Raw genomic sequence first — 15,416 nt, forward strand, 5'->3', positions numbered from 1 at the left:
CCAAGAGACAGCATCATCTATCTCATAAGGATCATCCACTGAGCCCACCTGGGTGGTACTCCTATTTTATAGGAAGATCTCCTTACCTGAGCTCTGACTCACTTGAATATGAATATTTATGATTTCAGCCCAACATGGAAACTTACTCTCCAGCTCATGAAAAACGTTGTTCTGCCAGTAACTACCAGCCCATGGTTCTGGGTACTTCAAGAAATGTCCTTGCTCTGTCTCTTTGCGTGTGCTCTCAGACAGATACAAACAAACAGAAATCCATTAATTTTTCAAATGCCTGCCTCTGTTTCTAAAGAAATAAAATGCTGCAGTGCAAAAGTGGGTTATACCAGCTGAAGTCATGGATTGGGGCGGAGGGGTGTGTTTTTTTTTTTTTTTTTTCTGGGGATGGGGTGGTGCAGGGAGTAATGTAACAAGGGAGAATGAGCAGTGTGTGCAACCAGAGAAGAGCAACACTAACGTCAAAGCAGGATATTGTGGGAAGAAGGGACAAGATTCTTCAGAGTGCAGCCTATAGTGTTGATTTCAGCACCCAGGAACTGGAGGAGGAAAAACTGCCATGGCTGCAGTTCGTTAAAAAAGACCGTTTTTGGATTATTCTCAAGAAATTCCTGTACTGTTGGATTAAAAAAAGGAACTTGTGCCAAATGTAAATAGTGCAGCAAAGAGATGCAGAGCCTGATTATCATAATGAAACAACATTATGAAAATGCTCCTATGAAAGAAGGCAATGACTTTGAAGAGGATGATGTAGACATATCTGAACAAACTGGATCAATTGGTTAGTAAACATATTTTTGCACCATTCTTATGAACTGTTTACCATGTCTTACTGTGCTAGTAAATGATAAGCACAAATGTATGAAAATGTAAGTTTAGGTGGATTACTTATGAATGTCAAAATGTTTGTTCAAAATATAATGGGTGTTTTTTATCAATTAAAAAAAGGTAAACTGTTACTGCTGGACTCCTGAAACGATTTTTTTTAATTGCTCAATATAATCAAACATCCTAAGTAAAGATTTCCTGTTTAAAAGTGAAGTTTTATTAGGCATTTATGAATTTTTAGCATTTAAAATAAAATTTTCAAGCAGTTTGGCATGTTACTACAGATAAGGTTTTAAATAGATTTAGATAATCCTTATTTATTATTTTTGCTATAAAATTGGGTTTAAAATAAATTGTGATACAAACAGCTTTGAGGAGGAATCTTTCACTTACAATCTTAATAAAGCAGTGCATTGAGTAGTACTCAGTGAGAGTAACTTTTTTCTTTCTCATTTTGTTTCAGGGCCCAATTTATTCATAAGGGGTTATGAACATCCATTATCTGTAATGACTACAACTTCAGAGTCATCTACTGGTACCACCAGCAGTGCTGCAATTAAAAATACACGAGACAGTAACTACCTGTATTTATTTTTTTTCTTTAAAAATAAATAAAAAAAGCTTTCTTCATCAAGTAAAACAATGGATGAGTATATAATAAAGACAGCAAGATTCCATAGATGAAAAGATTGCTTAGTTAATGTATACAACAAATTCTCCCTTTCATCTTGTTCAGGACAACTATTTCATTGACATGGTTCAATCACTATGACCAGGCTACACTCCACCCAGAAAACCAGACATCTCTAAAAGGTTGCTGGATACAGTGTATGAGAAGGAAATCTGAACAGTGTGCAGAAAACATTGATGGAATTTTAGCTAATCCGAGTCTTGACGGGTATAGCAATGTATACAATGATCCAGTAATATGTGATTGTGTGACAACAAGATGGGGTTGTCCATATTACAGAAATGATTAATACATCAGGAAATGCCCATACAGCAGAATACTTAGAAGAAGTAGCAGTAAAAGCTATAACAAAAACTGAAAATCTAGTGTGTAGCTTGGTTGCAGATAATGCTGCAAATGTAACAAAGATGAGGAAAAAAATCTAGGAAGAGACAATGAAGGGAACCTGAAATGTATTCCATGAGTGCAGTGCTTATTTGATGAGGTGGTTTTCTTTGCCAAAGACTTCAGTACTACTCAGGAAAAAGGGAAAATGTTGTTGAAACTGCACAATACTTCCATAACAATCACTTTGCTTCAGCTTCTCTGCACAGAGAAGGAGAATCCAAACTAATTTTTTCCCCAAGATGTATGATGGAATTCAGTGGCTGACTGTTTTGAGCTGCATATTAAGAACTGGCTTATTCTGACTACTATTTTGTCATGATTTTCTTCACAAATTGATGGAACTCTCATAGTCAACATCAGACTAAAGAGAATTGTGGAAGATAGATTTCAGTATATTTCCTTAGCTTTGGGCAAACTGCAGAAAGACGACTGCTGTATCACTGATGCAGTTGAAATTTGGAAGGAACTAAAGGAGACACTGAAGAAAGGAAATTGCAGGCAGTAAAGAAGCAGATGTATCAAGCACTTGCTCTACCTCATTTTCTTGCTAATAGTCTCAACCCAATATACTAGGGTAGAAGCCTAACTGCTGAAGAAGATGCTGCTGCTATGACATGGGTATCTAATAATCATGCATCGGTCATGCCAACCATAACAAATTTCAGGACTGGAGGTGAACCTTCAAGCAGTACATGCTTGCAAAGCCACACCACAGAATTGAAAGGAAGTCCCAGCTAAGCCCCTGGAACCAGAGTTTAATTGCTAATCCAGTTTTTGAAAACAGTAGCCTCTTCTGGAGGCACAGGGAATATGTTCATTATTTGGACTAATTTTATTCAAAGTTGAGTTATTGATGGGGAGCTGAAAAAGCAGGAAAACTTGTCTTGTTCTTCCAGTCCATGAATGAAAACAAGAAGGGAGGGGATGAGCTGTATTAGTTCTTAAAAATTTGAAAGATAGCCTCAGTAACTTAGATGGGTCATTTTCAAGAGACCTAGACAAGTAGGAACTTTAGCTCCAGTCACTTTCACTTAGGCATATTTGAAAAATTTCCCAGGCTGACCTGACACTTTAGTTTAATTCACTGACTACAGTTAATCCCTCTACTGATTAAATCTTCAATACATCATTTAGTCATAAATGTAGAACATGTCTTGATAAGAGAAGTTTGTATGTAAAACATTTCAGGTTTTGTTTAATAAAAATATATGTTGTTTTGTTTGATTACTTAATTCTATTTGCCATCCTAATCTGGCTTGACACAAATGAGTAAAACATTAATTATTAGGTAAATAAGCAATATATCATTCACTATTTTCTAACATACTAAAATATACAATTAATAAGAATTTGAAAATATTAGGCTTTATAATTACTTAAATGTGTGTATAGTTTACCAGCCTACGTAGCAAAAAGATGTACCAAATCTCATGTAAAGACACAATTTACTTGTGAATCAACATGTTTTAATGGTTATAATAACCAATAAGAGTGCACTATTTTTTTTAGAAAATAACTGAAGTACAAATGGAAAAGCTGATTACAATTGATTATTTAAATTGAGGCTTTTCACTTGATTTAAATCAATCTATGCTGCTCCAATAGTGCAATATTTTTGTACTGTTAACAATCATAATCATTGCAGACCAGCAGATGTCATCCTTCCTTTAGTTCCAGAAATTTTCCTGTAAAAGGAAGGAAAATAGGGCATACCTAGTCTTGTGTGAATTCAATCATAGATCATAATTAACAAAAACAACTGTGGCTGCTGTATTAGGTGTTAATTATCCAGAAATACCAGGTAGAATGACAGCACTATTCTGATTGATCATCTTGTGCTATGTGAAATTGATTTTTATTGAAACATTTAACCAATTGCTTTATTAGCAGTAATAACCTTTTTACTGATTACTTCCTGAAGAACAGATGATAGGTTATGGTTAATGAGCACTGGCAACTTCCAGATGGTCATTAATCTCAGGAATTGCTCTTGCTCAAACATATAACAATTAATTTCAGGATTTCTGATCTCAAATGGATTACCTGAAAGTTGCAAAAAGTTTAGCAGTGTTAACTTCTGTAAAGTGTTATCTTATGTATTGTGGTGTTTCCAAAAAGCTGCGAAATATAGCAAAGATCTCAATTCAAAGCAGTAAAGTGAATGAGACTGGCAGACAATATGAAAAGTACACCAAATTTAATTTATTTAAATCACTTTTTTTTAACTTTAGTTTTCTCCGATTTTTCTGTTACTTGTAATACTAGGAAGTAAAGCCTTTTTCATTTTGAACTGTATACTTAATGCGTTTGACAGTACTTTCTGTATAGTCCACGTAATGGCTTCTCTCAATGGAGTTAGCCAGCTTCTACTGGTGTTTGTGAGGGCCTTTCCAACAGCAACAGGGGGACAATTGTATCTTAAAAAAAAAAAAAAAAAAAAAAAACCAACCTGTAAAAACACAATACTGGAGGTGGGGTGGAGAATGGGGGCAGGTATGACATTGAAATTCTTTTAAACTGGCTAGATTTCAAGTTAATGATATCCCTATAGGTAACAACTCGCTTACAATATCGCAATGAGCAGTAGCCCCCTTGGTATCACCACTATTTCTTTATATTTAGTTTGGATGCCAGCATTAGAGACACAGTTGCTAGGGTAATGCTGCACTGTATGTTTTTTTGTTTTTTTTGTTTTTTTTGTTTTTTAAAGTGTATTTAAAATGGACAGTGTGATATCCTATACCTTGGGGGAGCGTCTTGTAACCCCCATATTCCTCATTTTTATATAATCGTAATCTTACCTTACAAGGCCTGCTTTATATGCATCCGGGGCAAGGTTATGATCTGCTGGAGGTAATTTCTCTATCCATATATGTATATTAGTAATGCATATGAAGTTGAGAATTGTGTTGTATGGTTGTCACTAAAACATGCTGTAAGTTGGGGAATCGGCCAGATATTAGCTCCTCAGAGGCAACAGCAAGGAAACTAACCAATACCCAGGTGGGGGTTTCAAACAACTTATCAACAACAATTGTCCAGCAAGGGAGCTACAAGTCAATGACTCACCTGTATGAGGCCACACCAGGGGAGTTGCTCAACCTTACCTGGAGACTCAGCAGTGCCCTCCCCTCCCCACAACATGCCTGGACTTGTATTTTTCCAAGCACAAAAAACACAGTAGACACCTATTGGGGCCCTTCTCCTGCCCCTACCTATGTTGCAAACAACTAAGGACTTGTCTACACTGGCAATTTGCAGCACTGCAACTTTCTCGCTCAGGGGTGTGGAAAAGCACCCTCTTCCTTCCTCTCTCCCCCCCCCCCCCGGCACAGCAAGTTTCAGTGCTGTAAAGTGGCAGTATAGACAGTGCACCAGCCACACCCTTTGTGGAGGTGTGGTTTTTTTAAATCTGCACTGCCCATCTTGAGCAGTGCAAGACGGTATATTCCTGAAGTACAGTGCTGGGAGCTGGGGGGATTTGGCTTTAGTGCCTTTCTCTGTGTGACTCCAGAGTGGCTCTGGGAGCATTCATGCAATCTAGCTGGGTGTGTGGGGCTCCACATGCTGTTGGCGCTGAGTGACCACAGCGCCTGGAAGGGCTTGCTGCTGGTCACTAGTAAGGCACTGAGAGACAGCCCAGGCTGGAGAGAGTTAAGCGATCCCACAGTTCCAGGCTGCACTCTGGAGATCCCATCAGTTGGTTAAAAGAATTCTAACACTACAAAGTGCCTTTTAGTCACTAGTCATGAATGCAAGGTGCTCGTGGAAGAGAAAGGGTGCAAAAACCATAGTGCAGGTAAGTGGAGTAAAATGTCTTCCAGATTGCTTTGCCCGCACACATGTATTCTTGCATTCTGCTCTAGTCAGACTCTCCTGAGCAAAGACTCCTTGTTTTTTTTACGGTTTTGAGACTTAGGCAAATTGCCACCAGAGAGATAAATAAGATCACTTGTTTAAGTTATTTAACTTCCTGTTTGGAGGCAGGATACTCCATCTTTTACATGTTACACTTACCAAGTGTATTTGGAGAGAGGTTGTAGTGGGTAAGCCTCCTTGGTCAAGTAAGAAAATAAAAGGTACTGTGATCTGAGCTGTCCTTCTGAGTTTGATAATTAATGCCATGGTCTTATTTTCCCCCATCAAGTATTATCAATATAATTTGCCACTTTTGGTCTACATCTGCTAATTGGCTTACATGAGCATTCCCTCTAACCACTGAATGCTCATTCCAAAGGGCATATGTGGAGAACAAGGGAAATCTGTATTGATATATAATTTGGTTTACCTGCTTGATTCTGTCTGACTAAACAGTGAATTAAAAGGCATGGTTAGGAAGAGCAAGCAAGAAACAAAACAATAGTTAGAAGATCTCTCAGGGTAAACAATTTCTAGGGAATAATGGGTGGGCAACCAAGTGGGAAGAGGTTCTTTTCAGGCACCAACAAAAAGTCGCACAGTTGTATTATCAGTGCCAGAGTCTAGAGATCAAAAGGACCATAAACAGTTAATTCAGCTGTTGGACCTTAGGGCTTGTCTGTACTTACGCGCTAGTTGGGTAGCTGGCAATCGAACTTCTGGGTTCGATTTATCGCATCTTGTCTGGACGCGATAAATCGAACCCAGAAGTGCTCCCCGTCGACTCTGGTAATCCTGCTCGCCGCGAGGAGTATGCGGAGTCGACGGGGGAGCCTGCCTGCCGTGTCTGGACCGCGGTAAGTTCGAACTAAGGTACGTCGACTTCAGCTACGTTATTCACGAGGCTGAAGTTGTGTACCTTAGTTCGAATTGGGGGGGTTAGTGTAGACCAGGCCTTAGATGCTGCTAGTGAGAGACACAGGCAGAGAATGCAGGAGGGCAGTGTGTCTCCGCCTGAGGCGAAGGATGGGATTGCAGGTAGGAGGGAGAGAATCTGGGTTAAGTGTAACCTTCATAAACTTGCAGGGAAAGGATAAAGTGTAGGTAAGAGCAGATGTGTAATAGGTTTTGTTGTCTTAACCCATTTCTCTTTGGTTGGATAAACATACATGAAGCTGTTTGAGTTGTTTTAATCAGTCACTGGTCAGAGTCTACTGGACAGAAGTTGCTTGCAGGTGCCAAATACAATTGGACCTGTTGGGTTAACACAGTTGGAAACAAGGGGGGCAGCAACCCAGTCAGTCAGTCCAACCAAGATTGAACTGTGGGCTTCTACCCTTGAGAGAAGTGAAGCCTGTGCCTGAGGGGTGCACTTGAGGGACTACAAAGGTATTTAAGGTGCAGCTTGCCTTGTAACTACGATGGCATATGAGGGGGGGGAATGACCCCTACTTCCTTTTTACTGCCTGAAGAGAACGATGAATTCTAACTTCTTCACCAATGTCTTGCTTTCCAAGAGCATACAGGGCCTTGATATAGCTCTTGTATTTTGATTACAGGGACAGAAGCTGACATTGGTATTCTGCCAAGAACTATGGATATGTTGTTTAAAAGCATTCGTGGCAAACTGTATCCAGATATGGATTTCAAACCCCTACGATGTAGAGATTATATAAGGCTGACTAAAGAACAAGTGAGAGAAGAAATTGCTGTTAAAAATTCAATACTTCGTCTAATGAAAGAGGTATGGCAGAATTTTTTGTATAGCGCATGTGCACATAGAGCATATGTGTATACACACTTTAAAAAAAATACTGACTTACTGAGTTGGTAAGGTTGATCTTCTTTTCATGAAAATAAGGTGAGGCAGCAGTCAAATATGGATGTGGCTAAATGTTTGGATGGATATGGAAACTTGTAGAAATGAAAAGGAAGACTTGGAACAGGAAGATGGGATTTAGGTAAACTGGGGTAAAGTATAAGGAGTGGATTTAAATGGGTTTTCTGATGGAGCTTCATCTAATTATTCCTATCTTTGCCTCTGTTCTGCCCTGGAGTATAGTGACGCAGCACTGGATTCTTGGGTTGTGGTTAAAAAAAAAAAAAAAAAAAAAATTATCTGGAATGCTGACGTTCCAAAGTGGCCTAGTCTTCTGTTAACATAAACATCAAATAGCTGAGTGACTTGAAATGTAAGTGGCATCTATCGTGATATAGAAACAAAATTCTAAAGTGCATGGAACATCACAAATAAAAATGAACAGGAGGTGGGAAGTTGGGACTACCCAGAGAGGGTTGCCCTTTCTTTATAAAGGCAGGTTGAAAATTAACCCAAATAAATGCCAGGCTGTCTCTGGATATTCTAGTGGTGGTACTTTTGGTGAGGTGGAGCACATTTATTGAGTGATATTTAACCTGCGTTAAAAGCAAAGTTTTCCAAAGGGAGGAAAGATGGTAGTAAAATCTCTTAAACGTGATTACAAACTTGTGTAAAGAGAGCACAGAAAATAATCAAAGATGTTTAAACTAAAACATTGATTAGGAGATTACAGGCAAGAATCTTAAGTTAAAAGAAAGTTCCAACATATGGATTTTCAGAAGCTTGTTTTGGTTACACGATTCTAATAGTATAAGGCTGCTACCCTGTTTTGGACAGCTCTTTGATGGAGAGTAGTTGGCAATTTATGTAGTGGCAGGCAGACTGGAGCCTCAACAACACTGCATTGACCGTTATGGCTACAGTTATCACAATCTGGGACCAAAGGATTTACAGTCTCAGCGTTGGATCACCTTGATCCTGACAGATACCCTGGCCAAACCAGATACGGGGAAAAAAGAGAATCAAACAATGATCCAGCTTCCATAAGTGTGTTCCAAGATGTGTAGAGCCTGCACAGATACAAAATTTGTATCCACATCTGATCCACAAATGTGTTCTGCTCATATCTGCAGATTTGCAGGGCTATAAAGATGTGAATGAAAGGTTCCTGTTCCCTCCATAATTCTTCTTATCTTAGGGCTTGTCTATACTTACACACTGGTTCGGCGGCTGGCAATCGAACTTCTGGGTTCGATTTATCGCGTCTTGTCTGGACGCGATAAATCGAACCCAGAAGTGCTCCCCGTTGACTCCGGTAATCCTGCTCGCCGCGAGGAGTACGCGGAGTCGACGGGGGAGCCTGCCTGCCGCATCTGGACCACAGTAAGTTCGAACTAAAGTATGTCGACTTCAGCTATGTTATTCACGTAGCTGAAGTTGCGTACCTTAGTTTGATTTGGGGGGTTAGTGTAGACCAGGCCTTAGACAGACAGGAGGCAAAAAGATCCACAAGAATTTGGTTTAGCGCAGGCAGGGCAAATCTAACCTTGCATCTTCTGCTATGACCAGCTTTAGCAAACCAACAAGCAGTACCATTTAGGTGCAGAGTTTTTCTCCTGCTGACAGCAATAAGTAAAACTTAGCCAGATATCTTTCCAAAGCCACAAAAGTAAAATCAGGAATGGCTAACTGAACTATGTGCCGTAAGTTGCAGTTTAATTCCTGAATCCACAGATGCAGCATTCCCGCTCCCTCGCCACACCCCCCCCCCCCCCCCCGGCTTTTTTTTTTCCCCTCACTCCCCCTCCTTTCAGTGTGCCTTTCCCTTATGAGACTGGATTAGATTTTTAACAGGACCTAAAACTGAACTTCCTCAGTCATGATATTTGAGACTGTCAAGCAAGTGTTTTCTCTTTGAAACTATTCCTCCCTGAATCCCTTGGATGGTATCTTCTGAGGACTAGCAATCAAGGAAACTTGATGCAAATGTAGGGGGTGGGAAGGGGTTTCCTCCACTAGGCTTCTGGGTTGGCCAGTATGGTGTCTGTCTATGGATAGCGAACAGTTTGGCTCTGACAGTGGATTTAACTTCCCAGGTTTAATTAAACAACTTTTTTTTTTTCCACCCCATGTATGATTACTGAGCCTTTGTGAAATGAGCAGCAATATCCGATATATTGTAAAGTTCCTGTGTAATAGCAGAGTTGAGGGTAGACGTAAAATTTCATCTATTAATAAAAGTTCTCTGGAGTGTAGCCATTACAATTTGGAGACAGTATTTAAGTCTAGATTTCTAATAAACTAAGACAGTTTATACAATACACCATCTATAGAGTAAGTGAAAAATCTACATAATTTAAACAATCTACTGCTTCAGCGCTGTTAATGAGACAAGGGGTACTCTCAAGGTACCAGGTAAATTTATAATGCATAGAAGCCTGTAATTGAATTTTAAAGAAATAGGTGCTGACTGAAATATAAGCACCTAACAAATTTTAAAGATGTCAGAAAAGTACATGTATGTTTTTGCTTATGTTTTTGAATCTGGGTGGGGGAGCAGTTAATAGGGTAGAGGAAAGTACCAGACACAGGTTGGTGAAGGAGAGAAAGTAGAATAGACTGGGGAGAGATGGCTTGTAACCCATGCTCGGTGGTTGAAATTGTGGCCCCACTGAAATCAGTGGAAAAAATGCAATTTATGTCAGTGGGGCCAGGATTTTGCCTGTGTGTATAAAGTTAAAGATCCTCTTTGACATTTTAGTGATCTAACCACTTGGATTTTGTGGCTGTTGCATGAATCAGTTGATGGGATCTCCGCTTACCATGGGCATATAAAGAACCTCACTTTTAATCCATGTTTGTTTTCTTTTGAAGGTACACTGTACTTGCATTTATAGTTCTTGGTAGATGAATTCAATTTCTGCTATTTGCAGCCATACTATATGTTACCTTTACAAAACTGGATATTGAAAGTATACATAAACTTAAAAGTATTAGCAGTAGGAATTCCTCTTCCTTTGATTTACAAGTATAAGTTTAGCAAAAAATGGTACCCCATAGTCTTCGGAATCTTAAGACTTTTTATTTCAGCTTGAAACGGACTTTAGCCTGGTCTCTTAACAGCATATGTGGTGATACAATCATTTAGCTAAGCTCTTAAGTGACCATTCTAGTTTTGTTGCTGTTCTAAGCTTGTTAGTTTCTCATGCAGCCCATTAGAAATTTGGAGATGCTGTTCTCTAGTCTTGTGACATTAACAGCCACTGGAAACTTTTCATGTGGCCAGTAAACTTATGTTGGCGTATCGTTGCTACAATTGATTGGCCTTTAGTGGAGCAGTAGTACTATGTTATAAAATCGATCGATTTTAAATACCTAATATGATATTGACCATGACATAAGGACGATGCATTTTAAAATCAAACTTTGTTCCTCCTTTTTTCCTTGTTTTATAGGTGGACTCTCAAAACAGCATAAACAACCACAGCAAAACTTCAGAATCATCTGAAGGTATGTTCTATATTAAAACCATTTAATCCCCCCACCCCCTTTCTTTTATTTAAGAGGTTGAGGGCCATTCTCTAGATTAGTGACTCAGTTCGAGTCCAGGTTTCTAGTAGTTGAAAGTGTTGGTCATTTGACAGCAGTTGGGCTGTGTGAAACAAATCGGTTTGTATATAATTTCTTGTGGATGGGTCTCATGACACAAACCGCTCCCATTGTTAGACTTGGCAGAGAGGCCAAAGATAAAGTTGGTATGAAGACTGCAGTACTCATCTAGGTCTGAATTAAGGCAGACTGCAGAGTAGGATGTTACTGTGGTAGGGGGAACTTGTCCTGCTGGTGATGGTGGTATTTCTAGTGCTATCATCCTAGCAACTCTTATGAGCACTTAGAATAAGTTTATTTAATTATAACTATTAGGGGGGAAATCCAAAATAAGCCCCATAGATATGTCAAATAATCTCAATTTTTTTTTTAAAGGGAAGATTTAAAAGTAGCGTTAAATTGACAAGTTTGTTCTAAAGATGTTAATCTTTGAGAGTTCAAGTATATAATAAAGCTTGTTTAAAACTTGGTTTTAAACCAATTATTGCCGCTGAATAAGAGCAGGTGAGCTTCAGTGATTCTCATGATAAATGTAATGTAGGTAGGTAGAGATTCCCAGTTGACCAAAAAATGTCATTTGATTATTGATCACAATAGCTTCTTACTGTTGTAAAGTAGTCTGATCTGAATCCAAGTTCATATTTTGTAATATCTAATTTGTCAATTCTGTGCTGAGATATGATAACTTGAGTTAAGTTAATTATCATATTGCTTTAAAGGCTTCATTTGAGCAGGGCATTTGTGTAACTGAATAAATGTTTTGGCAGACTTGGAAGAACCCATAAAAGAACCTGAACAACCTACCATGAGCATGGCAAGCTACGTGAAATTTTCTGTTTGGGTTTCCTTTTGTGAGATTTACAATGAGTGCATTTATGACTTACTACTCCCAGTGTCAAATGACAAGAAAAGAAGGGTGCTACGTCTTGCTCAAGACATCAAAGGCTGCTCTTATGTAAAAGGTAACTCAAATACCACTTATTATGCTGGTTATGATAACTTGTTTGAATTTCAGGTGTATTCATCCTGGTGCCAGCATTGAAGAATGTGAACTAACTTTGTAGTAGAATAAGGAATGTCTTTACCTTGTGTATCAAGCGTGAGTGCCATTTTCAGAATGGATTAATGGTTCCAAGTTTTCACTTACCCTAGCACTTTAAATTTGGGGATGTGTACATATATGCATGCACTTTATTAGGAGGTCTTTCACAATGTTCCCCTAATTTCCAGAGTGCACTTCGTAGAGTCCTATATCCCATTCCCTAATTTTCTCTGTAGAAAATTCTTTTCCCCAAGTCATATTTTTTCCTGATACCATGAATGTTGGAAACAAAACTGAAGAAAGCTGTTTGGTTTTATGTAGTGTCTTTTGTTTTTAACAAAAGAATTCCAGAGACCGTTCTGCTTTTTGATAAGTATAGGAAGAGTCTCTTGCAATGTAATATCTCTCTATCTGGTGGAAGCTCAGCCTCACAATTATGATACCCTTCTCTCAAGAAGGGAGCTATGTCTTCAAATCTCTCAGGCTACACTGGTCACAATTAGGCTGAATTATTAATGGAAATTCTATAAGGGCTGACTTGCCTGCTTCCACCCCAGCATAAGTTTTGTGACCTCATACAGGCAAATAGACCTAACCAGGTCCAGTTTAGAAGGCCCAATAAGGTTTTATTTGTGGGTGTTGGGCATGATGGTGGTGTGAGCTTTTTTCACCCCCTTTGCAAAGTGTAGATTCAGACCCTAACAGTATGTCTATTCTGCAATTAAAAACCCCTGGGTAGTCCATGTCAACTGACTCAGGCTAAGGGGCTGTTTAACTGCAGTGTAGATGTTTGGGCTCGGGCTGGAACCTGGGCTCTAGGTCCCTGCAAGGTAGGAGGGTCTGCCCAAACGTCTACACTGCAGTTAAACAGCCTCTTAGCCCAAGCCCTCCAAGCCCAAGTCAGCTGGCCTGTGCAAGCTGCAGGTGTCTTAATTGCAGTGTAGACCTACCCTAAAAAGTTAGTTAAACTGGTGTACATGCCACTTAGCCACTTCCTATCTACAGAGATTCTAAACATGCATTTTCTACAGGATCAGAAAGTCTTACAGACATGCCTTAGTACATACCATTACACTGAGGACTACATAATCTCAAGAATACAAGGCTGCATAAACTAAACAAAAAACAAAATTTGATCTAACTTTTGATTTTTGTCACAGTCCAGCATTACTTTGAGAGCTATTGCTGGGTAATTTTATTGTATTTTTTCCATGCTTTTAGTTAACAGAAGTTACCATCTTAATATTGCTTGAAGTTCTCTTGTGGTGATTTCACAAAGACTGTTGCATTTATCAATATGGGTTTCATTATTTTGTAGACTCAAAATACTGATCAATGACTTTTTCAAGATTGATTCCATTGATTGCGAAGAGTTGTCAAGTGTGATTGCCATTTTCACAAGAGGGCCTGCTAAAGCAGAAACGCAGTCTAAATGAAAGTATTATTCTAGTGCTAATCAAAATATATATGTATTAAATAATGTATGGCCCATTAAATATGATGTCTTGGTATTTCCTTTCAAGATCTACAGTGGATTCAGGTTTCTGATTCCAAAGAAGCTTTTAAACTTCTGAAGCTCGGGTTGAAGCACCAGAGTATTGCTTGCACAAAACTGAATACTTACTCCAGCAGAAGGTGAGAGAACTGTTATTGATATTGTTCAATATACGGTAGTAGAACACAAAAACCACGCGGGCCAATTTTTAAAATCTCTGTGGAGCTTGTGTTGATGGGAGAGTCCAGACTTTTATCTTCTGGATTTGACCTACTGTAATAGTGAACAAAAACTGCAATTTTCGCTCAAATCTTGCAATAAGATTGACCTACGTAAGAATTAAGCACCTTTTGCTGAAATGCCTTCCTTGAAGGTAAGGCATTTAGCTGTTAAGTTTGTTTGCCTTTATATTCCAGTCTCATTTGGGGTTTGAAAAGTCCTCAGGCTTCTAATAATAAATAGAATGTTGGGTGTGGGGATAGTCTGCTCCTTTGCCTGTTTGAACAATTAAAAAAAGACTGCATTTAGGTCTCAAGTGTATGTTCTCATAAACACACATTCAGGGTGTTAAGGTAATTTTTCATGTTACAGTATATCTTCAATCATGAAATTCTCCCCACACAGGCATTATAGAGACTAAAATATTTTGAATTTAAGTAGCATTGAAATTAGTCCAGTTTTTTTAAAAATTGTATCTATCTTTTAGTCACAGCATATTCACTGTTAAAATGTTAAAGATTGAAGATTCCGAAGCACCTAATGTAACACGAGTCAGTGAGTAAGTGATTGTGTTTATTTCAAAGCTAACACTAATTTTGCTGACTTCAAAACGCCTGAAAAGCAAAATAACTATTAATCTGTATTTTCAGATTGGCGCTCTGTGATCTTGCTGGCTCAGAGAGATGTACCAAGACGCGCAATGAAGGTGATAGATTGAAAGAGAGTGGAAATATTAACACCTCTTTACTGATTCTAGGCAAATGCATCAATGCACTCAAGAACAGTCAACAGTCAAAGTAGGTGCTACTATAACGGTTACCTTTAGCTGTTCTATAAAGCCACAAATTATTTATCTTTCTACATGTAGCACAAATGTTAACTGTAGTTATGGTAGAAAAAGCAGTTTGATAAATTTCCCACTCTTCAGCCCAAATGTGCAAGATTTCTGGGAAGTCTGATTAAACACACTAAGGAGTAGTTTTTGAAAATGTACCAGTTAATACACTTTTCAGACCTTTTCCTGTTCATTCTGATTATTCAAAATATGTAGGAATTTGAATAAACTTGCTTAGTCTTCCATGACTGACTGATTTATTTGTAAACCAAGCTTTGTGGCAGGAAACCCCTACACTCTTCCCGAGCTGTACACTTGTCTGCTGGTGCTTGGATATTGGAAGTTAGGACCAGCATTAAGGTACAGGCCAGGCTGGTGAAGCACCAGATGTTCTCAGCAGAGAAGATGGATTGGGGGGAGGACTGCATCTAGCAGTAGGTCAAATTCTAAATATAGAAAGGAATCTTCAACCTTAGGACAGTGCAGAGAGCAGCTGCCCTTGGACAGCTGTGGCTATAATTAATAGATATCTCTGGACACCATACCACATTGCAATGGTTTTACATCAATCCATTACTCTTTATCTAAAGGGCTAGCATAAAGCCCGTGTACCACTTAAGT

General features: G+C 38.8%; 1 protein-coding gene across 1 annotated transcript in view; it reads left to right on the forward strand.

The window, feature by feature from the left end:
- Positions 1–702: 702 nt before the first annotated feature.
- The window catches only part of KIF20B (kinesin family member 20B), a 75,711-nt gene continuing 60,997 nt past the window's right edge, over positions 703–15,416 (forward strand). Inside the window, exons 1-8 of the mRNA XM_034776859.1 lie at positions 703–793; positions 1,304–1,414; positions 7,336–7,520; positions 11,051–11,105; positions 11,972–12,166; positions 13,770–13,881; positions 14,448–14,519; positions 14,611–14,757. Of these exons, the coding sequence (XP_034632750.1) occupies positions 703–793; positions 1,304–1,414; positions 7,336–7,520; positions 11,051–11,105; positions 11,972–12,166; positions 13,770–13,881; positions 14,448–14,519; positions 14,611–14,757 (968 nt within the window). The remainder of the gene's footprint in view (positions 794–1,303; positions 1,415–7,335; positions 7,521–11,050; positions 11,106–11,971; positions 12,167–13,769; positions 13,882–14,447; positions 14,520–14,610; positions 14,758–15,416) is intronic.

The sequence above is a fragment of the Trachemys scripta genome, chromosome 7 (assembly GCF_013100865.1).
Source record: "Trachemys scripta elegans isolate TJP31775 chromosome 7, CAS_Tse_1.0, whole genome shotgun sequence".
Taxonomy (NCBI): domain Eukaryota; kingdom Metazoa; phylum Chordata; order Testudines; family Emydidae; genus Trachemys; species Trachemys scripta.